Source organism: Bufo gargarizans, chromosome 3 (assembly GCF_014858855.1).
Source record: "Bufo gargarizans isolate SCDJY-AF-19 chromosome 3, ASM1485885v1, whole genome shotgun sequence".
Taxonomy (NCBI): Eukaryota; Metazoa; Chordata; class Amphibia; order Anura; family Bufonidae; genus Bufo; species Bufo gargarizans.
Window position 1 is genome coordinate 291,159,458 of NC_058082.1, and position 24,658 is coordinate 291,184,115.

Consider the following 24,658-nt stretch of genomic DNA (forward strand, 5'->3'; position numbering starts at 1 on the left):
CCCCATAAGTGACATATATTGACCATGCAGACACTGCCTGGAAGGGCAGATGACCAAGATAAGAGAATACTCTTTGTGGAAAAAAATAGATCCCGGATTCCATAGCCGTACAACCCATTGCTACCGGTCGAGTAGACCGAAGGGGAAGATGGTCAGCCATCCAGCTAGAGGAAGGACAGGAAAGAAAAGGGTCTTCCGTTCCAGGAACTAAACCCCTACCAGTGGTGGCAAGGCGTGACAGACACTGCTCAGCCCGGCGTGGGGGGACCCGTAGTCCACCCCCGGAATGAGCAGTGAAAGGAATGACCATCGGCTTGAGGTGACACAGACAGTAATCATATCTGAAGAAAGGTATCACTGTAGTGGTAGACGAGTGCCGCAGGGACTAAGCTACCCAGTAGAGCGCACCCAAAGTAAGGTGCTGATAGCTATGGCATTTACGCCAATGCAAAGCCTGAGTTGACGACACAAGAACAACAGTTGTCAGAGCAACGGTCAATTAACAGTAGTGTAGACCATTAAGAGGCCAGGGCAAAAGCCCATTGCCATCAGAGACTGGCACTCTACAGAATCTTTTGGTAATGCAATACACCTCCTGAGGAGCCCATACAAGGGAAGCCACAAGAGTAATGCTAACGCCATACTCCAGCTGAGGAGGGGGCCACACCGTAGAGGATACCAATTCCAGAGTCAGAAGGAACTGTGCAGTAGGAACTCTAGCATGTAGTGGAGGTGCAAATACCCCTTGTACAGCATGCTCCTCCAGCGTAAAACTGAGGGAGAGGCCTAAGGACACCCAGAAGTAGCATGGTACCATGCTGTCTCAGTCAAGTAGAGCCATCCTGAGGCACTCAGTCAAAAAAGAACAAACCGCCGAAGCAGTGCCAGAGTAGAACCCCTATCGGAGGGGGGCTGTCCTACTCTCCGGCCCTAGTGTGAAAACTTCCCCTGCTTAGAAGAACACGCTGTAGTAGCCATTGCACAGTGCCAGCAAAACACCCTCACCTAGATAAGGATGAGTGGTGGCCCAGAATACAGAGTCAGTGCAACCTTGGGCTCGCTGGATCGTAATCACAATACTTTGTATAATGGCACGCACACCACACGTTGTAGAGGACTAATTCATGACCGACCTGAACGGTGAAGGCCCATGGGGATGGGGGTCTCTAGGGCACCTAAGTGTTGCTGAGTGACCCCCCCCTGAGAGAACAAAGGTCGACATATCTGAGCCCCAAACCAGCCCTGGAAGAAAAGGGAGGATACAATATGGGAGTAGCCACAGTATCCATATACCACTAGATGAAAAGTACAAGGCACCAACGGTAACGACTGTTGCCACGGCCCACCTGTGAAGGAAGCCAAGGTATCTAGTGTCGTGGCTTAGTTGAATTAAAGCATGCAAAGATGCTCAATGATTTCCCGTTAGTTGTAGAAGGGGGTAATGCCACGACTGTTGAATTGTATTTAGTGGTAGCGCAATCCTCCGGTCAAGGAAGGGGGGTAGCGAGATAATCAGAACCGTATCTAACGGTAGTGTAATTACCCCTCCTATGGAGGGGGTAATACCTACGGTAAGCACAGCACTCAATGGAAGTGCAATTACTCCACCTATGAAGGGGAGAAAAATATATAGGATGTACTCTATCTTGAGTTAGCGCAAGTACCTAACCTATGGCAGGGAGTAATGCACCCAGCAGGAATTCAACCCAATGGTGGAGAATTACGCTGCTATGGAAGGGTGTTATGCATATGATTAGTCCTGTACCCGGTGGGAAGAGAAATTCCTCCACCTATGTAAGGGGGTAATGCTTACGGTAAACACTGCCACCAGTAATAATGCCATAACGCCTCCTATGAGAGAGGCTAATGCCTCCTGCCAGTACTGTACCCAGTGGAACAGCAATTCCGTCAACTACGGAAAGGGGGGGACGCCAATGGCTGGCACTGAGACCAGTGCTAGTGCAGTCAGTCCACCTGTGGAAGGAGGGAATACATAAGGTAAGTACTGTATCCAGTAGTAGTGCAAATACCGCCTAAGGAAGGGGGTAATGCATACAATCAGTACTGCTGGTTAGTATGGATGCAATCATAGAAGATTGAACTGGATTCAATCTGATCCCCCCCTTCCCCCCAGAACCAACCCCTGCCAGAAGGGAGGGTTCTGAATATAACCCTAGTGAGGAAGGGTGGAGGTGCAGAGGAGACCGAGGAGGAATTACGTCCTGCTCTGGCCCGCTCGTGCGCAGTTCTACCTCTCAGCATCTAGCCATGGCAGTTGCAGGCTGTGCCGGTGGAGATATAACAATCAAACCACCCAGGAGGTGAAATCGACACCTCTACCGGACCACTCACTGGATTATGTGGGCGGTACTTAATCAACCCAGGAGGGTAGATTGGGAACTTCCAGAGGTCCTCCGTTGGATTGAGCAGGTGGAGAATTATCAACCAAATGACCCAGGAGGGTGGATTGGGAATCCTTCAGATGTGCTCCCCTGGATTTGTGCAGGTGGAGTATTATCAACCAAACGGCCTCAGCGGGCGGATTTGGAATCCTTCAGATGTGCTCCCCTGGATTTGCGCAGGTGGAGTATTATCAACCAAACAGCCCCGTAGGGCTGTTTGGGAAGTTAGAGGTCATCCACTGGATTGCACAGGTGGTGGCATATAAACCAGACGACCCAGAAGGGTGGTCTGGGAATTCTTCAGATGTCCTTTCTCAACCAAATGGCCCCGGAGAGCGGATTGGGAAACTGTGAGCAATCTTCCACTGTCCGGGATAGGACATGGGCCCAGTCTCGTACCCCACCATCAGGGTGGTCCTGCGGTGATGTGGGCTGAGGGGGGCAGGACTACCTATTATGCCCCCGCTAAATGAATAAGAGGCAGGAAAGGGTTAAATTTCTTAAACTTAAGGTATTTGGCCTGCAGAAAGGGGACACTGGATAATCCAGTGCCGGCTGCAAAAATGTGACTTACCATAAAGGGTTAACCCAGCTCAGAGTATCGGAGGCGGAGCTCAGCGGGCACCTGGGGGAGGGGGACAGCTAGTCAAGGAGAATTCGCGCCTAAAGGACGAACCCGCCCCCTCCATAACCTGGAATTAAAGTTGCGGCCCAGTAGGCCGCAAAGTTGGGACTTAAAGTTCGACGCACGGCCAACCGGGACGTACTGCTGGCCGGCTACAACAGAGGGCCTAATTTTTCAGCTCCCGGCCGAATGAATAGCCGTCCGGGAAGCGGAGTGTCCGGAGCGGCGCTCTCAAGCGCCCTGGTTGCATACCGGCCACGGGTGCTCACCCTGAAGGCCGGATAATGTGAGGCCTCAGAATGTTAGAAATGCGCCCCTTAGATAGCGGACGCAGACCCCGCAGGCCGGGACGAATAACCGGAATTAAATAACTAGATAGGGGAACCCAGGCCCCCAGATATGGACAGAAGCCCAAAACCTACATCGGAGGCTAAGGTAATTTGGGGCCCTCACCAGGGAATGGCCCATTTTGAAGAAAAATGTCCTCCATTTTATGACGAGGTGACCAGGGGGGAGGGGAGAGGGGTGAGCTGAGGATACTAACCCAATCCGGACTACTCACCCCATCTTCATCCTCTTCTCTTCACCCCTTCTCAGAGTACCAGGGGTCACCTCTTCAGCAGCTCGCACCCGAAGTGGCAGGAGACTGGAATGGCGGAGGGTCTCGCCGGATTCAGGTGACCCCTTGGCTGGCGGGAAGCAGGGGAGCTGTGCTGCCCTTGTCCACTTTTGTTTCTTGGGGAGGGCGAGCGGTGAGGGATTCCAACATCGGCCTTGCTCCCGGAGTAGACAGAGTGGCTAGGCGACTCTGTTTCCCCAAACCTAAAAGGAAAAAGATAAAATAATAAAGTAAGTCGCCCTGCAAAAGCAGGGAGGTCTGCCTCCTACGACACGAAGCTAAAAACTGATATGCTCTCTCCAGGCTTGAGGGGGTATTATATAGCCTGTAGAGGAGGAGTTATCACTTTTCAGCCTAGTGTCGCCTCCTAGTGGCAGCAAGCAGCTATACCCACAGTCCTGTTTCCCCCAATGATACGAGCGAGAAAACAGAATATCACTGTCTTACCTGTTGGCATGGAACCATACAATGGCAAGATAAGAAGTCCTTCCACAGAAGAGTCAAAGACATCATGCCTGTAGTCTATCGTTTCAGCTTTATTGTACAGCACATCACATGCCTTCTCAATTTCTGACTGGCCTGTAATATATAAAATATAATGGGAAAGTGATCTTTACTGGGATGGGACAACAACTCCCATGTCTTAAAATGAAGAGGATTATTATTAAGGGATTGTTTGCGATAAATTAAAACTCAGACAGTGGCAGTAAAAAAAAAAAAAAAAAAAAAAAAAAAAAAACAAGTCCTACCCACCCCTTTTTCCACTGATTGGCTGCAGCAGTGACTTGTTTTATGCGGGGCGTTAGCACCGCAGCCAGGAAAAAAAACACCGGAGGGAAGAACCAGAGCACTTATGCTGGAAGCGGCAGGGGGAAAAATTGTAGAGTACTCACAACACCTGGCTCATACGATATATAGAATGTTTTAATTTTTAGGATAGGACCTACAAGGTCAAAAGGGTAAAACAATTACACACCATTCACAATATAAAATATATTCGAAATAAAATAGAATAAAATGTTGCAAATAGGTACCAATTTCTATGATAAACTGATGTCGGGGTAGAGTCCTGTTGCCACAGTCTGTGTGGGTATTAGTATTCAAAAAGAGCTCTTTAATAGGAAGAACTCCCTTTGGCAATTTATATGTAGCAGTGTCCGGTCACGGCCACTGCCTCCTATACCACACACCGCACATCAATAGGGACGTCCTGAAAGTTCCTCAGATAGATCACTTATAATAAATCGCTTATCTCCGGTGCAAACAGTCACTATAATAAACAGTCCCTCCGAGGGTGCTTAGTTCTTCTAGTTATTTGTTAACCACCCAAACAGGTAAGTAATGGCGTGGTCCGTGTCCAGAACAACAGTTTGGCAGTTCCTACCTGGTTCCTGGTAGTATGTCCCGCTGTGTGGCGTCTTACGGTCCTTCCACGAGACAAGCGATGCCGGCTGTTCAGGCGTCTTGCGTCGCACGTCTCAGGCCGATGACGTCACAATATTGCGGGATTCAACAGGCAAGGATAATACCTGATCGGCGGTGTCCGCTGCTCCAAACTGGATCTGTGGTTTTTCACTGGAGATCTATTATCGCATGGCCATGCAATTTGTAAGAGGGTCCAGTAGATTAGGTGGGCGCTTTTTCCTTTCTTTCACCAGACGCGTTTCGGGGCGTCTACACCCCTTCCTCAGTGGTCAAAGCGCCATTAGTTGTTCTCCACCTTTTATAGTCTGTTTGGTAATCCAGAAAATCAGGAATCTGGATGATTTGAATATGGTTCCTCCAGTGCGGTTTTGGTGCTATATGGTTGCGGTTTCTTTAGCTCTATTGCGTTTTTGCAACGCCTTGCAAGATTCTACCCGACTCAGTACTTAAGGTTAAAAATGGTAATTTAATACATATAAAAATATTTTAGTACATTTAATATGAGAAAACCTATATTATTACACATTTTAAAATAGATAAATAAAACATACATATCTGTCATACTAACCCTTTCTACAATCCCATTAATAAACATTGGCTGAAATTTTGCGGGGGGCACTATTTATATAAATAGGGAGGGAGGTCAAAAGATAAAAGACATCATAATGAGAAATAGAGGTTCTGCCAATGAAATAAATGTAGAAAGTAGGGTTCAGAACCAGAGCACGTATGCTGGAAGCGGCAGGGGAAAAAAATTGTAGAGTATGACTTTCTTGTTATTTTTATTATTTACTGCTGGTGCCTGAGGTTTTATTTATCTCCAACAACCCCTCTAATACTGCTATACACTAGAGATTCTGGAGTGCTCATCATTTCCGGCCAAACAATGGTGCCTGTCCATGACACAAACAAGCATGACAAATGCTGACCAATGGCAGATATCTATTGGGAAGTTGGTCAGCCATGTTGGGTGCTGTACTTGAAAAGTCATTACTGCCAGATCTGCATCCACCAATGGAAGCCCAGATTAGGCCACAGATAACAGCAGAGGTCAGTTAGTAACTTACAGTTTTAACTTATGGCATTGTCGATCAAGATTTCTACTTTCACAGACAACCATGAATGACAAATTGTTCAAAAAGCTTTAAATGTATGGCCAGTTTTAGACAAGCAGGTTCACGCCGCAAAACAAGCTACAAATACGCTGTATATAATATATATATGGGAGAAAAACAGAAGTGTATTGCACATCCACAATGCTTTGCTTAGATCTAATTAAACTCGCTACTCAGCGCAATATTAAAGTGTACAGCCCCCTATACTGCATGCTGTACAAGAGGCATTAGTGTAAATTTCAATTTCAAATCAAAAGGCATAAGCCCACTCACCACGCCAAGGTTGCCTCTTTGTGGGACCTACTCTGACAAAAAGGTGAGGCACAATGTGGTGACACTAGTAGGCGGCAGGACCCAGGAGTCAAACAGCAACCCTGCTGTCTGACAATGCCACCCATGGCACTGGGTTCCACCAACCCACCAGCACAGCGCCACCACGCAGTACTGCACCATGTGAACAGTTGTCTAACACAACATGTCCATTGCTATTAGGAACTGCAGGTCAATTACCACTTATATGCAGACTTCTGCAATTAAAACCACCTGTGCCAAATGGGAGGAGTGCTGATACCAGTAATAAAGAAGAAAGATTCAACATGCATATATCAAGGGGAGAAAAACCGAACTGGATCGCACATCCACAATGCTATGCTATGCAGTACTGCGTGGTGGCCTTTGTTTTTGTGGCGCTGTGCTGGTGGGTTGGTGGGACCCAGTGCCATGGGTGGCATTGTCAGACAGCAGGGTTGCTGTTTGACTCCTGGGTCCTGCTGCCTACTAGGGCAGTGCCACTTTGTCACCGCATTGTGCTGCGGCTTTTTGTCAGTAGGTCCCACTCAAAGAGGCAACCTTGGCGTGGTTAGTGGGCTTATGCATTTTTATCAAAATGTACACTAATGCCTCTTGTACAGCATGCAGTATAGGGGGCTATACACTTTAATATCACGCTGAGTAGCGAGTTTAATTAGATCTAAGCATAGCATTGTGGATGTGCGATTCACTTCAGTTATATAATGCTCCATCTTTAAAGGAAAGATCAGAATCTGGGCATATATGGTAAACAGCAGTTTCAGGCATAGGTTCCAAACCTGTGGTCAGTGCACAGTGGGGTCTAAGATCTTTGAGAAACACTTACCTGTGAGAAAAACAAGAATATCCCCAGCCAGCTCATTTAAGTGTGTCTGTAGTGTCACTTTCACAGTCTGAGATGAAAAATGAAACACGTTAAATATTAAAACTCTGTGCTTATAGAACTTTCCATAAAAAGCATGACATTTATCGTGCTGCCAAATTACACTATAGATTGACCATTTCTGGACAAACTTTGCATGCACAACACAAGAGCTGTACAGGTTGCATTGCGGGTAATCTGTATGCATGACAAAGATTTATCTCACATGATTATTCTTTTACTATTAGAGAATTCTTTCCCTTTCACTGCATTAAGGGCTGTTTCACACGAGCGGATGCCGTGTGTGACATCCGCTGCGTGAATGACAGCCAAGACCCGCTGCGGACAGAAGAAGCACGGAGCATTAACATGATTGATAATGCTCCGTGCCTCTCTATGATCTCTTTACTACAAAATCACAGTGAGATAAAATTGTCACTGTGATTTCATAGTAAAGAGATCACAGAGAGGAAAAGAGCATTATCAATCATGTTAATGCTCCGTGCTTCTTCTGTCCGCAGCGGGTCTTGGCTGTCATTCATGCAGCGGATGTCACGCACGGCATCCGCTCGTGTGAAACAGCCCTAAGAGTGTATTCTCTCCGATTTGTTTTCATCCTATATGTAGCACTTCCTGTTACTGTATCCAACCAAACCCATGATGCACTTCTCCTTCCTCTACCACAGCTCCAGCACCACCCCTAGAGTGCATCTTTATGACAATCTCAGGAAATCCTGTTATGCCTTTTCAGAAGTTTAAACAGTTATATTTACTTATTCTAGTTATAATAGATATTCATTGCCTTTAAAAGCAATGTTGGTTTATATTCACTATTTTGTATGGATTTTTAATGTAGGCCGAAGTAAGTCCATGGGAAGATTACTGCGTCGCTCAAAAGAACTAGTGTTAGGGTCCATTGACACATCCGTGTGTGTTGCTGATCCACGGATCCGCAAAACACGGACAGCGGCAATGTGCGTTCCGCATTTTGCGGACCGCACATTGCTGGCACTAATAGAATATGACTATTCTTGTCCGCTATTGCGGACAAGAATAGGACATGTTCTATTTTTTTCAGGATCGGAATTGCGGACCCGGAAGTGCATAGAAATGAATGGGTCCGCAATTCCGTTCCGCAAGATGCGGAATGGAATTGCGGATGTGTGAATGGAGCCTTATTGTAACACTCAATTATACATTTAGACAGTTAGAAGATATACACCTGCAGAAGTAGAGGCTTCATTGTATTTATTATCTGAACATAAATTCCACAACGTGAGAAGTGTCAAGATGTTCCCGAGTCTATATTATAGTTGGTTCCTGTATCAAAGTTTGTCCCTCAGCTCTGAGATAAGGCTTCCAGATGTCAGGTATATGTAGTGTTGAAGATGCCAGGCATGTATGAGTTAACCCTTAATGGTATGATGCTTATAGCTTATACAACAATGCCAGCTAGGTATGAGTAGGTAAAACTACACCAGTAGCAAAAGTGCATTCTGGGTAGTGTTACGACGTCATATTCCTTATCAATGTACACGCCTATCTGACAATGATAAATAAAATTGAAAACTCCAGCACTGTGCTTTAAATAATTTTTTGTTTATTTGAAATGCGGCGTCGTGATGTGACGTTTCGGCCACATTGGCCTTTATCAAACTATGTGACAAGACAATAAAAAAGGGTGACAATTACAGCCCCCAAGAAACCAAAAACTGCGCTCAACCGTATACCATTTGTTCATTCCTACCACCCCACCACCAAAAAAATACTGAATAGTATTAGAAACCATTGGTCCATCCAACAGAAAGCCTTTCCCCTGGTACAGGAATTCAAAAACCCCATTCTAGCATGCACCCACAGACCAAAAAACTTAAGAGACTTTTTAGTCAAAGCAGGCCCACTACACAATATTCCCAAACAGAGATTTCTAACAACACAAAAGACAGGGACTTTTCCATGTATCCATTGCCAACAATGCAGTAATGTCCTCAAGGGCACCCATTTCCACCACCCCCAGTCAGGAAAAAGTTTTCCCATATAGGGCTTTTTTACATGCTAATCATCTTTTGTTATTTATTTGTTAAAATGCCCATGTGGCAAAATCTATATAGGAGAAACGACCCAAAAAATCTGTGATCGCATATACCAGCATAAATCCAAAATTCGGCGAAAAAAACTCCTATTTCCAGTACCGGCCCACTTTGAAACAGCTGGTCATAATTTTTCCCAGCTCAAATACCAGGTTATCGAACAAATCCTACCCCACAGAAGGGGATATGATCGGATTACACAATAAAAAAACGTGAAGCTTTCTGGATTCACAAAATGGACTGTTTGGAACCAAAGGGGCTCAATAGGGACTATGAAATACAGTGCTTCACGTGACTGTCTTGTATAATATGGATTTGTTACAATGGATAATATTAACATTTTGGTCATATATTAATATTTTGGTCATATGTACACTTACTACCATGCATCTGTAATATTATCTTTCCCTTTTTCTCCCTAGGTTGTATAATGAGTATCGGGCTGTTTGATTACGGTTTGATATCCTTTTTATAGCAGTAGATTCCTTTTATTATAGCTAAAGATGTCTTGTATAATAACATACTCCCGTCATATAGTCTCCCCATATATCCGGCCACATATACCCTTTCATTTCTATAATACATTTTGCCACACAGATCTCCTGTTATATAGGTTCTTTGTAGATTTGGCCAGATCACCGTCCCCCTATTTCCATTAATATCTATTTACCAACACTATTCACATTACATGTCAGGACTGACGCTGGTATCCCCGCTTTGGAACGCAAGTGGTGGAACGCACCACTTCCGGTTTCCATTGGAATGCATAGGACTTCCGGCCGTGCACTACGTCACATCCGCTCTAGTCTGGTGATGCGTGACACGCAGACGGTGGAGCGCATCACCTCTAAATTGGAAGAGAGCCTCTGGGCTTCCGTTTTGTGAACAACACGCCCCTCCACGCTACATATAGGCGGATATTTCAAAGACACCGCAGCGCATCCCCATTCAAGCGTTTGGACACACGCTATCTGACAGCGCAGCACTTACAGGCGCACTTCCGGACAGCGGCACTAGGTAAGCTCCTTCATGGATATATAGATCCTGATTCAGCAAGAGCGCTTTTGCCCAGTACACTTTGATATATTTATCCACCATGGCCCAGAGTTCTACTAGTACTAATACAACAGATAACCTTGTGCCTCAGTATTCTTGTAGATATCTTCTGCCCACCACCCTTGACCTGACATAGTAAATAGGCGGTATTAGGCACCATAGACAATAGTTGTCCTTAACTGTTATACATCATTGTCACCTTCTCAGGCTTCCTTGATATGTATGATTCACATATACCCTCACCACTGGGAATATCGACTTGAATTTTCCTTTCTTTCCCTTTAATGTCCTTTTTTCCTCTCTTTCTTTTTTCATGATCCTTCCTATAAAATGTTCTAGACCGTAACATTTTGAATTGATTTGTGGGACATATGTGCTCTCTATTATCCTATATTTACTATATGTATATTGTACACCATGTGTTGGATACTCTGCATGATTGTAATTGTCACCCTTTTTTATTGTCTTGTCACATAGTTTGATAAAGGCCAATGTGGCTAAAACGTCACATCACGACGCCGCATTTCAAATAAACAAAAAATTATTTGACGCAAAGTGCTGGAGTTTTCAATTTTATTTATCACACAGGGTGGGAACCTGACTCCAAGCAGCAACTTCCAGAGTGCCAGGAGGTTTACATCTCTATTGTATCTGACAATGATTGGAGAGTTCCAAACTAGAAAGGTGCGTTCATCTGATAATTTTTTGGTTCAGAAACCACATACCAAAAAGAAAAGAATAAAAAGGAGGGAGAGAAACAAGGAAAAGAGGAGGAGAAAACAAAAAGAGAGAGCCTGGAGAAGGATCTTGATTAGGAAAACTCTAGAGAGCCGACTTCGCCTAAATTCTCGGGTAATGTATGATTTTTATGCGTGTGTAGTATTGATAAATGAATTTGCTTGATATCTAGCCAAAATCCCAATTTTGTGTGGATATAGTGTTAAGGTGCTACTTCAATATTGCCGCTGTTCAGTTACGATGCATATAACTGAATAAAGGATCTAATATTGAATTCGGAGAAAACTTCTCTGTTGGGAATCTATATATTCTCTAGTTTGATATCAAGCTGATAAATTTATAAGATTTATTGCAATACTACTAATACAATCCGAAATTGGTCATAGTTAGCAGAGCAGGGACTCGTATCTTCTTGATTGAATTTCTGTGCATAATCAATTGATTGATATATCTCTCATAATTTAACCCCTTAAGGACACAGCCTTTTTACACCTTAGGACCAGGCCATTTTTTGCAAATCTGACCAGAGTCACTTTAAGTGCTGATAACTTTAAAACGCTTTGACTTATCCAGGCCGTTCTGAGATTGTTTTTTCGTCACATATTGTACTTCATGACACTGGTAAAATGAAGTTAAAAAAAATATTTTTTTTGCACCAAAAAATACCTAATTTAACAAAAATTTGGAAAAATTTGCAAATTTCAAAGTTTCAGTTTCTCTACTTCTGTAATACATAGTAATACCCCTAAAAATTGTGATGCCTTTACATTCCCCATAGGTCTACTTCATGTTTGAATTATTTTGGGAATGATATTTTATTTTTTGGGGATGTTACAAGGCTTAGAAGTTTAGAAGCAAATCTTGAAATTTTTCAGAAATTTACAAAAACCCAATTTTTAGGGACCACTACAGCTCTGAAGTCACTTTGCGAGGCTTACATAATAGAAACCACCCAAAAATGACCCCATTCTATAAACTACACCCCTCAAGGTATTCAAAACTGATTTTACAAACTTCGTTAACCCTTTAGGTGTTGCACAAGAGTTATTGGCAAATGGGGATGAAATTAGAGAATTTCATTTTTTTGGCTAATTTTCCATTTTAACCCATTTTTTCCACTAACAAAGCAAGGGTTAACAGCCAAACAAGATTGTATCTTTATTGCCCTGACTCTGCCATTTACAGAAACACCCCATATGTGGCCGTAAACTACTGTACGGCCACACAGCGGGGCGTAGAGTGAAAGGTGCACCGTATGGTTTTTGGAAGGCAGGTTTTGCTGGACTGTTTTTTTGACACAATGTCCCATTTGAAGCCCCCTGATGCACCCCTAGAGTAGAAACTCCATAAAAGTGACCCCATCTAAGAAACTACACCCCTCAAGGTATTCAAAACTGATTTTACAAAGTTTGTTAACCCTTTAGGTGTTGCACAAGATTTAATGGAAAATAGAGATACAATTTCAAAATTTCACTTTTTTGGCAGATTTTCCATTTTAATATTTTTTTTCCAGTTACAAAGCAAGGGTTAACAGCCAAACAAAACTCATTATTTATGGCCCTGATTCTGTAGTTTACAGAAACACCCCATATGTGGTCGTAAACTGCTGTACGGGCACACGACAGGGCGCAGAAGGAAAGGAATGCCATACGGTTTTTGGAAGGCAGATTTTGCTGGACTGGTTTTATTGACACCATGTCCCATTTGAAGCCCCCCTGATGCACCCCTAGAGTAGAAACTCCAAAAAAGTGACCCCATTTTAGAAACTACGGGATAAGGTGGCAGTTTTGTTGGTACTAGTTTAGGGTACATATGATTTTTGGTTGCTCTATATTACACTTTTTGTGCGGCAAGGTAACAAGAAATAGCTTTTTGGGCACCGTTTTTTTTTTGTTATTTACAACATTCATCTGACAGGTTAGATCATGTTGTAATTTTATAGAGCAGGTTGTCACGGACGCGGCGATACCTAATATGTATACAATTTTTTTTATTTATGTAAGTTTTACACAATGAATTAATTTTTAAAACAAAAAAAAGTTTTAGTGTCTCCATAGTCTAAGAGCCATAGTTTTTTCAGTTTTTGGGCGATTATCTCAAGTAGGGTCTCATTTTTTGCGGGATGAGATTACGGTTTTATTGGCACTATTTTGGGGTGCATATGACTTTTTGATCGCTTGCTGTTACACTTTTTGTGAAGTAAGATGACAAAAAATTGCTTTTTTTACACAGTTTCTTTTTTTTTTTTTACGGTGGTCACTTGAGGGGTTAGGTCATGTGATATTTTTATAGAGCCGGTCGATACGGACGCGGCGATACCTAATATGTATACTTTTTTTTATTTATGTAAGTTTTACACAATGATTTCATTTTTGAAACAAAAAAAATCATGTTTTAGTGTTTCCATAGTCTAAGAGCCATAGTTTTTTCAGTTTTGAGGCGATTATCTTGGGTAGGGTATGATTTTTGCGGGATGAGATGACGGTTTGATTGTTACAATTTTGGAGTACATACAACTTTTTTGATCACTTTTATTAACTTTTTTGGGAAGTAAGGTGGGCAAAATTAAAATTTCATTATAGTTTTTAATTTTTTATTTTTATGGCGTTCACCGTTTGGGTAAAGTAACATGACCGTTTTATAGATCAGGTCGTTACGGACGCGGCGATACCAAACATGTGTAGGGAATTTCATTTTTTTTTATTTTTAATCAGTGATAAATGTGTTTTTTGATTTTTACTTTATTTTCTGTTCAGCACCATGGACACAATGGCCTGAGAAGGCGTCCTGTTGCCATGGGAACCTTCCCCGTCTGCTCAGTTATGGTCAGAACTGCGCAGACGGGGAAGGGTAAGGACGGGGCTTGGGGGGCTGCCTGGGAGCTCTCTCCCTCTCCATTCGGAGGGGCTGCAAAGGCACAGCAGCCCCCCGATGGGAGAGGGAGGGAGCTCCCTGCGCTGTTAACCTTTTCCATACAGCGGTCCGTACGGACCGCGGTATGGAAAGGGTTAAACGGCTGACATCGCAGCACAGATGTCAGCCGTTTATACCAGGATGCCAGCAATGTGCTGGCACCCTGGTATACCCACTAGACGCCAACGATTACGCAATGGGAGGCGGGCGGGGGATCGCGATCCCGCCTGCCGCACCGCCCGCCTCCCGCACCGCCCGCAACCCTCCCCCTGCACCTCCCACCGGGCAAAAATCACTAAGGGGTGCAGGGGGGGATACAGATGCATTTTAGGAATACTAAAGTTTCTGATCCCCGCGGTCAGGGACCGCGGGGATCAGAAACTGCAGAAATCGCAGCAAACCGCAGGTCTGAATTGACCTGCGGTTTGCCGCGATCGCCGACATGGGGGGTCACGGGACCCCCCCGCGCATTTAGCCTAGGTGCCTGCTCAATGATTTGAGCAGGCACCGGGTTCCGATCACTGCCAGCCGCACGGCAGTGATCAGAAATACACAGGGCGTACATGTACGCCCTGTGTCCTTAAGTACCAGGGCACAAGGGCGTACCTGTACGCCCTATGTCCTTAAGAGGTTAAAGCAGTATTGCATAATATTCTTGTGTTGGTTGAGTAGTGTTTTGTTGGCACCATCTGGTGGTGAATTTTGGGTACTGCATATCATTGTGTATTATTGAAATTTACATTGATTAATTTTTGATTGTATTTTAAATTATTGTATAATAAATTATTTATATTTTTGCATAAACGCTTATACCCTGTTCTTACTGATTGCACAAAATAATTAGGTTCTCAAGCAAACTCCTTTTGAGGTGTCTATATGTCCACCTCGCGGATCAATATCAATTTGAAATTTTTTTCTTTTAATCCATTTTTTTATTATTAATATATATATATATATATATATATATAGCGCATTTGCTTTATATCCCCGACAATCCTGAAATCTCTATATGAGCTGTTCAGGTTACTTGCAAGACCAAAACCACATACCTCTGTAACATAAGCACTGTTGTCTTTGTCTCTTGGGCCAATGAGGTTATGGAATCTCTCTTTAATTGGGAAGACCTTTCCTGGAATAACGCATACTGGACAACTGCCAAAGAATTCTGACAGTCTCTCAATGTCCAGAGTGGCAGACATTACTATAACTTTGAGAGGGTATTTCCTTTTTGAGGTACATTTCATCAGGAACTGTTTATTCAAAAGACCAAATAAAATATCCTGGAAAAAAAGTAAGAAAGTGTTTATAAAAAGTGCATTAATCAATTGTAATGGTTGCAATTATACATAATATAGGTTTTAGAGGGGTTATACTGGGCTAGTAGGTGACAGACATTACTTGTTTGCACAGCTTTCCTTTAAAGAAATATCCTTTATTAAATCTAGATGATACAGTTAATACCTGGACTGAAACGGGGTGATAATTTTCTTATTACCAGGTAAGAGGAAGATACCCTGAACATTCCCTTAATGGAAGTTATGGAAAAGAGAACTAATATCAAAGAAACATGTTTACAAGAATAATCCCCTCCCTTTTGTACTACAGGCTCCACTTCTAATTGTAATCACTGATATTTGCCATGCCAGGAACCTGTCCAGCATCAGATGGGAACCTGTCATATTATACTATGCAGCCCTATTTGTGGGCAGCATGTTATAGAGAAGGAGGAGCTGAGCAGATTGATAAATTATCTTGTGGGAAAAGATTCAGTATAAATTACATTACAATCAGTTACATCTCTACTCACTGGAGTCTAGTGGGTGGCCCTACACAGTGATTGACAGCTATCTCTGTATGAAAAGACAAACAGGGAAGGCTATCAGTCACTAAATAGGACCACCCACTGACCTTTGAAGCTCAGAATGAGCAGAGATTTAAATAAATAAATTTTGCTGAATCTTTTCCCACAAAACTTTAGAGAAAACTGATCCCTGACGTGCTCTTACTTTTCTTCCTTTGACCGTAAGAAAGAAACTGCAGCTGCATCCCTCACCTTCCCCTATTATATAAATCTAGAGCAGGGATGTATTTTTTTGGGTTCAGTGGCTGAATTGTATCACTCTCAAGGGCCGCAATAAAACTTGAAGGGCCTGTGTCATCCAGGACTTTGCTATAGTCCCAGGAGTGGTGACCTAAGGGAGCCTAGATGCATCACTGCTGAGTGGAGAGCAACGTTTGCTGTCTGACACCATGTATTGGAAGCATTGTGGATTTTTTTAGGCAGTAAGCAGGTAAAGGTTTTGCCCGTATCCTCCTGACAAGTTGGAGTCCGAAAAGCTATACTCCCACCTATCAGACACTAATGTGCCACATGGGTATACCTCTTTAAAGTGGTTATCTCATCTGAGATATTGGTCGGCATGTCACTTCAATATGACATCAGTCAGATAGGTGTGGGTCTCTGAATTTTATGGCGGCCATTTTGCCACATAACAAGTAGTATTTAGTGTTAGGTTCCCGTCTTATAGAGATCGCCTTGACGTTTGGCAGACGGGCCCAAACAATTTTGTATTTGCCAAGAATCTCAAATTTGCAAAATAAGCATAGCATTAGCACCAGAATATTTTCTATAACATATGGCATTATTGTATTTTATTTGTGTTTGCAGAGTGCTGTTGCATTGTCCTTTTTTCCTTGTGTTTCTAGCCATGGCAGCGTGCACCTGTGCATTGGGATGTGCTGATTGACCCCCTTTTTTTGCAGTTGTACTGGAGGTGTTGCTGACTCCAGCTGGTCTTGCACCCCTGACTAGCCTCACTGCCGCCCCATAGGCTGATTTTAATTAGAGTAAGTATAAAGCTGTAGCCTGCTCTCATTGTCTGTATTGGAAGCCATTTGAGTATAGTGTGGGCTCAGCATGCATGTTGGTACCTGCATCCCTGGATTTAATGATGGCCGTTATGGCACCAAAAATGGTAAAAAGCAACCTGCTTACTGCCTAAAAAATTCCACAATGCTTCCAATACACAGTGTCAGACAGCAAACGTTGCTCTCCACTCAGCAGTGATGCATTCAGGCACCCTTGGGTGAGCACTCCTGGGACTATATTAGAAAACTGTGTGATTTTTACATACAAAAATGTTAAAGGGTCACTGAGTTTTTGTAAAACCAATCTCTAGAAAAACGAGAGAGAAGTGCTTACATGCACAGGACGGAATCGAGACGGGCCCATAGACTTCTATTGAGCCCATCTCCTGCAATGAGGAGAGGAGAGGGTGATATGTGCCTCTCTCTCCTTGTTCTAGCACTGTATATATTTATAAGTAGTCTGCAGCAAAATGCATCTAAAACTGTACTTACAGTACTTAAGCTCCGCTCGTGAGCTTCATCCAAAACAACTGTGCTGAATTTGGTGAGGTTGGGATCGGTCAGTGTGTGTCTCAGCAGACATCCATCAGTCATGTACATGATTGCAGTTTTCTACAGAAGACATCATACTGTATATTAGATATTACATATATCAATAACAGATTGGTTAACAATCTACTCCTGGTGACCCCACCAATCAGCTTCATCACTGTATAGTGGTTGGGATTCAGGTAAGTGGGACTGAGCTTTTGAAAATTAAACTCCCAGAAAACCCATTTAAATGGAACAGAAAAGTCCCACTAAGTTGCCCCAGCTTGTTCTTTAATCCTCAAGACCAGTTAACATCCTTTTACATTGCCTCATACAGTGAACTCCGAAGTCTTACAAGATGTGGGGCCCTAGCACACAAATTATACTTTGGTGATGCTGAAGCAGGACATCAACATAAAAAGCTGAAAATGTGCTGGGTCAGCCTAGTGACAACCGTGCTGTGCAAGTCGGCCCAACATAAGGAACCAAAAATATGCTTTTTTTTTCCTTTTTAAATTCACTTATTTTTTATTAAGTGTATTAAATAGAATGCTGCCCTTCTCACACTTTGAGAATGATAGATTCTCTTTAAAGTGTAACTGTACCTTCAAAAAACGTTTAATATATGTCATAGTGGGATATCAAAGGCTTTTACAAGTGGGGGTCCAAATGCTGAGACTCCCACCGAGAATGAGGAGAAAAAACGCTCACATACAGAGCTGTGTCTCCTTGCTGCTTTTTTAAAAATCAAGTCGTATTTATTAAAGTTTTTCGGATAAGTACATTTATAAATCCAGCATGTGTACATTTAAGTAAACAAGTACATACCCAATTTGGGTGCATTAATAAGCAATCTTTGAACATACAAGAATGAAGAAGCCCCCCACCCCTCCCCCCCCCTAACCTGCACCATGCCATTTGTCATTTTGCTTATCTCTTCCACTCTACCTGTGATGTTATGTCCCCTGTTTCTACTATATCATGTCTTTCAATAAAGTTATAGTATTTTGCTTCCCTTCAACAATATCTAGCATTTTGCCCCAATATAGACAGGAGAAGTCCAGAGGGTAGTCCTGGCGTTCGCATCCATGGTCCCCATATAGACTCAAACTTCTTAATCGTTCCTCTTTTAAGATACACACCCCTTTCTAATCCAAATATAACATTCATGCGTGCAATATATTCCTCTTTGGCCGGTACTGTAGTGCTTATCCAATACTTGGCTAATAATTTCCTAGCTTGATACAGTGATCTGCTTATGCCAATATTAAGATCTGTTGTGGAATCCCCTTGTAACAGGCCCAGCACACATATCAGTGGTTCGGCTGGGAGTCTGATCCCAAACACCTAAAAATAATGTCTAATACTATATTCCAAAAAGGACCTATGGCAGTGCACTCCCAAAACATGTGAAGTATATGTGCCCCAGGAATATTGCATTTAGAGCAGTTAGATGTGTAACGTACACGTATCTTATGTAGGAACTCAGGTGTTCTGTATACCCTATGTACCAGGTATAGTTGTGAAAGTCTGTGTGCCTCGCACAGTAATAGCAAGGGGCTCTTAGACAATATTTCAGACCACTGTACATCATCTAGGGGGCCAACCTCAAGGGACCATTTTTCCCTAACATTCAAAGGAAAGTGGTCTTGATAAAATGAGAGTAAAAACTTGTAAAATCCTGAGATCACTCCTTTGGTGTTACCTCCTTTCCTGGTTTCTTCTGGTTTCTTCTGCAAACATAGATGCCTATCTAGTCATATCCATTGTCCTACCCTGCACCGTCAAGGCATGGTGTAATTGTAGATATTGATAAAAGTTTGTGTTGGTAAGTTTAAATTCTACCTTTAATTGTTCAAAACTTTTGAGATTCCCATTTGTATAAAGTTGCGACACCCAATAAAGCCCCCTTTTCTCCCAACTACCAAAGCCTTCCAACTTAATCAGTTCCGGGAGGCTTGAATTGTTCCATAAAGCAGTAAGGGCGCTACACCCCGAAAGCTTGGTAATTTCTTTCAGTTTTTTCCATACCTTGCAGAGCAGGGCAACACTCGAGATAGATTCTGGGGGGCGGACAACAGAACCAAGCTGTAATATATATCCTGGTGGTCTCCCTTCCATCAAATAAGACATTAGCGCACTAATGATGTCCGAGGTACCCATAATACTACAGGATTTGCACTGCTGAGCCTGTGCCGCTAAAAAGTATAAACATGGGTTGGGAATCGCCAGTCCACCACTATCCTTCTCCCTCTGTAAGGTCTCAAAGCGAATTCTTGGGGATTCTTTATTCCATATAAGGGCCCTAAATAGTCCCTGTATTTTGTGGAAGTGTCTCATTGGTATCCACACTGGATATTATGCAAAATGTATAGAAATTGTGGCATTAGCACCATTTTAACTAAGTTAGCTCTTCCAATAACAGATAGTGGCAGCTTACACCAGCTATTTACCTTTTGGGCACTACTGTTCAATAATGGGTTCAGATTTAAAGGGAACCTTTCGCCTGGATTTTGTGTATAGAGCTGAGGACATAGGTTGCTAGATGGCCGCTAGCACATCCGCAATACCCAGTCCCCATTGCTCTGTGTGCTTTTATTGTGTGAAAAAACTGCTTTGATACATATGCAAATTAACCTGAGATGAGTCCTGTACGTGAGATGAGTCAGGGACAGGACTCATCTCAGGTTAATTTGCATAAGTATCAAATCGTTTTTTTTACACAATAAAAGCACACAGAGCTATGGGGAATGGGTATTGCGGATGTGCTAGCGGCCATCTAGCAACCCATGTCCTCAGCTCTATACACAAAATCCCAGTGACGGGTTCCCTTTAAGTCTACATATTCCTGTGATCTATATGTTACCTGTATCCCTAAGTATTTAAACGTACTGGCCAATTGTAAAGGGGCTATTTTATCCTGGAGTTATCTTGGCACTGAATCCAAAGGAAGCATAACCAATTTGTCCCAATTATTGGTTAGACCTGAATATGTACCATAATCCTCAATTAGCTTCATTACATGGGGTATAGAGTGGTCGATTTTATCTCCTCTGTCTCGTCTTTCTTCCAAGCTATACATGTTAAGGTCCTTTAATCTTTCCTGGTAAGTTTTATGTTGCAATCCATGTACTAGTTTAGTAGCTCTTCTCTGAACTCTCTCCAAAGTATCAATATCCTTCTGGAGATCTGGTCTCCAGTACTGAGCACAATACTCCAAATGAGGTCTCACTAGTGCTCTGTAGAGCGGCATGAGCACCTCCCTCTTTCTACTAGTAATGCCTCTCCCTATACACCCAAGCATTCTGCTAGCATTTCCGGCTGCTCTATGACATTGTCTGCCTACCTTTAAGTCTTCTGAAATAATGACCCCTAAATCCCTTTCCTCAGATACTGAGGTTAGGACTGTATCACTGATGTTATATTCTGCTCTTGGGTTTTTACACCCTAGGTGCATTATCTTGCACTTATCAACATTAAATTTTAGTTGCCAGAGTTTTGACCATTCCTCTAGTTTTCCTAAATCCTTTTCCATTTGGTGTATCCCTCCAGGAATCCCTCCATATCTTCCATCATTTCTACCTTACTTTTAACAAGAGTACTAGTAGTACAGAGAGACATGATATTATGGTCATGGTGCGGTTCCCCAGAACTGACAAAGTACATTGATACAACAATATTCCCCTCTGAAACGCGGGGATATAAACTATTAACCAAAATATACCCAGCTACTATGGGCAATGTGAGTGTATACTCTGCCCGAGGTATGGAATCAGAGATGATATCTCCCTTTGACTACTCTAACTCTTAATTCACCCTCCTCCAGGACATATTGTACATAATAAACAAATATGCATCCTATTGTGCTTAATGTAGTGCAACCGGTTATATAACCATATAATTCTGCTAGGCACATTACTGTGCCTCACAAAAGACTCTAACTAATGTAACAGAAACTCAGAGTCCCATGGTGCCCTGATACCCTTCAGATCAATGCCGCTGCCCCCTGCATATACTCTTCGTCCAAGGTATCCGTGCAGCTGACATCCAAACTAGCACTTTCAACCCTCCGTCATCCATAGATCATCCCGAAGATGGCTCAGGGTGTCTTGGTAAACTGGTAGCCTCTAGCCATTGCACCGCCGCACCCCTGTTTCAAAGATATGGACTTTTCCTTCAGCCACCACTCGTAGCCTGGATGGATATAACATGGAGTACTGTACTTGGTGCTCTCATAAGCGACGTTTCACTTCTGCATACTTCGCCCGCTTCCTCTGTACCTCTGCAGAAAAATCCTGGAATATGAGCACTTTTCCGTCATTTATCCGCAAGTCTTCATGATCCCTTGCTTTCCTTAAGATGGTCTCTCTGTCTTTGAAATGCAACAGCTTCATCAGGATGGGTCTCGGAGGGGCCCCTGGTGGTGGAGAGCGGAAAGGCACTCTGTGCAGTCGTTCTATAGCGAACATATTTGATAGGGAGTCTTTCCCAAATTTCTCAATCAGTCGCTGCTCAAAGAAAACTGCAGCATTGGTGCCTCTACTTTCTCTGGGACACCCACAAGCCGCAAATTATTCCTGCGGGCTCTGTTCTCCAAATCGTCCGCCTTATTCAGCAGATATGAGACCTCAAGAGTGATTTTACCCAGGTCTTTTCTTACAGGAGACACTGTATCTTCCAAGCAGCTGACCCGTTCTTCCACTTCTTTAATTCTCTCAGTGACCTTCCTGAGGTCCTGCCTAATAAAAGACATATTTTCTTGCAGTCTCCCCATTTGTGTATTCAGGGTTATAAGCGCTGTGTTACAGTTGGTAACTGCCTTAAACACATCAGTCATTGTTGGTTCAGTGGGCAACTGTGCAGACTGTCCAGCATTTTCAGCCCCTCCAGTTGACACTCTCCCCACCTCCTCTCCCTCTGCCCCTCGTTTTTCCATGCTGCCAGCACTACCTGCAGTGGTATCAAGAGGTGAGTACACCCAGTCTTCAGCGCCCTCACTATGCTGGTCCACCAGAGATTCTGATATATTCAGGGGATTCGGTCTGGCAAACTTTCCCAGCCATGCCGCGATCTCTGCAGCCTTCTCTCCCGCTTCGGCACCATCTTGCCTAGAGCGCACCGCTGGCCCGCTCACCTTCTCCTCTCTCTCCTTCTTACTATGTCTTTTCATAACACCGGCGGTCGATGTATCCGGACTCCGGTATCAAATAGCACTGCTGTGAGTAACTTTTTGTGCAGTTATTCGGTGGATGCCGACGGATTAACAGGATGTTTGTCCCGAGAGAAGGATTCAGAGTCTCCTCACATGCCGCGCTAGGCCACACCCCCGTGTCTCCTTGCCGTTTAAAAGCTACGGACACCTTCAGGGCATTTATTTCATTTCATTTTGGGCTAAAATCATTTTTTTTATTTGGTCTTTATTAAAAATCTCCAACTATTTTTGAAATATAGGGGTTAAAAGTCTATAGAGTATCACCTCTCAGCCCCATCAGCTGAAGGCTCATGTGAAGCCTCATCTCTAATCCCCTGACCTCATAAACATTCATTTAAGCCATATTCTTATCAGTTTGATAAGAGTTTAGCTATAAAGAGCAGTGACCTGCTTCTCTTGCCTCATAACAAATGGTCACAAGATGCAAAATGAGCATGTAACCGTTTAAGCATTATCCACCCTTTAAGTGATTGCTAGGGAAGATTGCCACACAAAAAGGTGCAAAGGTAATAAAGTGTTATTCATAAGAGCGGTGTGTCCGGGTGCAGTCTGAGTGTAGAATACACAGCGCAGACTGAACTTTGACACATTATAGTCAATGGCCCAATTCACATGTTCGATTTTCTACACAGATTATCAGTCTTAACAGAGAAAATATCAGCATGCTTTATTCTGGTCTGATTTTTGCTCCAGACTTGCCCAGTAAGTCAATGGATACTTGCAAAAAATGGACAGCACACGGATGCCATCCATTTGCGGTCCATTAAAACTGTCTGTTTTTAACAGGTGGAACGCGGGCATGTTTTACAATAATCATATGAATAAGCACTACAGAGGTAAAATCCAAAAACATGAAAGATGAAAGGTACTTAAAAGATAGAGACTACTTACCTGTGAAGTGCAGTCATCAAAACGCACTTGGTAACCTACTGTACTCCCCAACGAACAATCCATTTCCTCTGCGACTCTTTGTGCCACAGAAATTGTTGCTACTCGGCGAGGCTGGGTGACACCAATAATTCCATGTTTACCAAAACCTTAAAAGAAAGTCATTAATCTCTGGTCAGAAGAGGAAAATAGGCTCAGCCACTATGCATCATATATTGGGATGTTGCAAAATTTGTCACAGCAGTAGGATAAACCTAGCTAAACATCTACGTGGGTACGGCATATAGACAGGGGTTGTTTTCATGATGACCCTTCAATGATGACCTGTCACCACAAAATGCAGTGCTGTCTGCAGGCAGCATATTATACAGCAGCAGGAGCTGAGCAGATTGATTATATAAAAGTAAAACTTGGAATTTATAGATAAAATAAATACATATTTTCTGACTCATTGTTCATGTCGGCAGTGTTATCAGTCATTGCTAGCATTCTCTGTGTAAGTGTATATACATAGATAGCTGTCAGTCACGGGTAGCTGTACACAGAGGAGATGTTATCAGTGATTGATAGTATTTTCTATGTAAGTGTGTATATATAGATAGCTGTCAATCACTGATAGTTGTACACAGGAAAGATGTTATCAATGATTGATCGCATTCTCTGTGCAAGTGGGTATACACAGCTGTCAGTCACTGATAGTTGTACACAAGGGAGGTGTTATCAGTGATTGATAGTACTCTCTGTGTAAGTGTGTATATATAGATAGCGGTCAGTCAATGATAGTTGTACACAGGGGAGGTGTTATCAGTGATAGCATTCTCTGTGTAAGCGTGTATACAGAGATTGCTTTCAGACACGTTTTTTTTAAATATGTTTATATAATAAAAACATGTTCTATAGAAAAATGTTATGTCGCCACATTCATTACCAGGGTTATAACTTTTTTTTTCTGTCAATATAGCCACATAATAGAAGAGAAGATTGCGGCACACAGGAATATCTTTG

General features: G+C 42.9%; 1 protein-coding gene across 6 annotated transcripts in view; it reads right to left on the reverse strand.

Moving 5' to 3' along the window:
• DHX40 (DEAH-box helicase 40) overlaps positions 1-24,658 on the reverse strand; it is a 128,358-nt gene that overhangs the window by 87,180 nt on the left and 16,520 nt on the right. For all 6 annotated transcript variants that reach the window (XR_006388278.1, XM_044286333.1, XM_044286330.1 and 3 more), the window contains 5 exons: positions 23,657-23,802; positions 17,515-17,634; positions 15,204-15,434; positions 7,322-7,388; positions 4,094-4,225 (listed from right to left, as the gene is read on the reverse strand). Coding sequence is in view for 5 of the 6 variants with exons in the window: in XM_044286333.1 (XP_044142268.1) it covers positions 4,094-4,225; positions 7,322-7,388; positions 15,204-15,434; positions 17,515-17,634; positions 23,657-23,802 (696 nt within the window). In the remaining variant the exon portion in view is untranslated. The remainder of the gene's footprint in view (positions 1-4,093; positions 4,226-7,321; positions 7,389-15,203; positions 15,435-17,514; positions 17,635-23,656; positions 23,803-24,658) is intronic.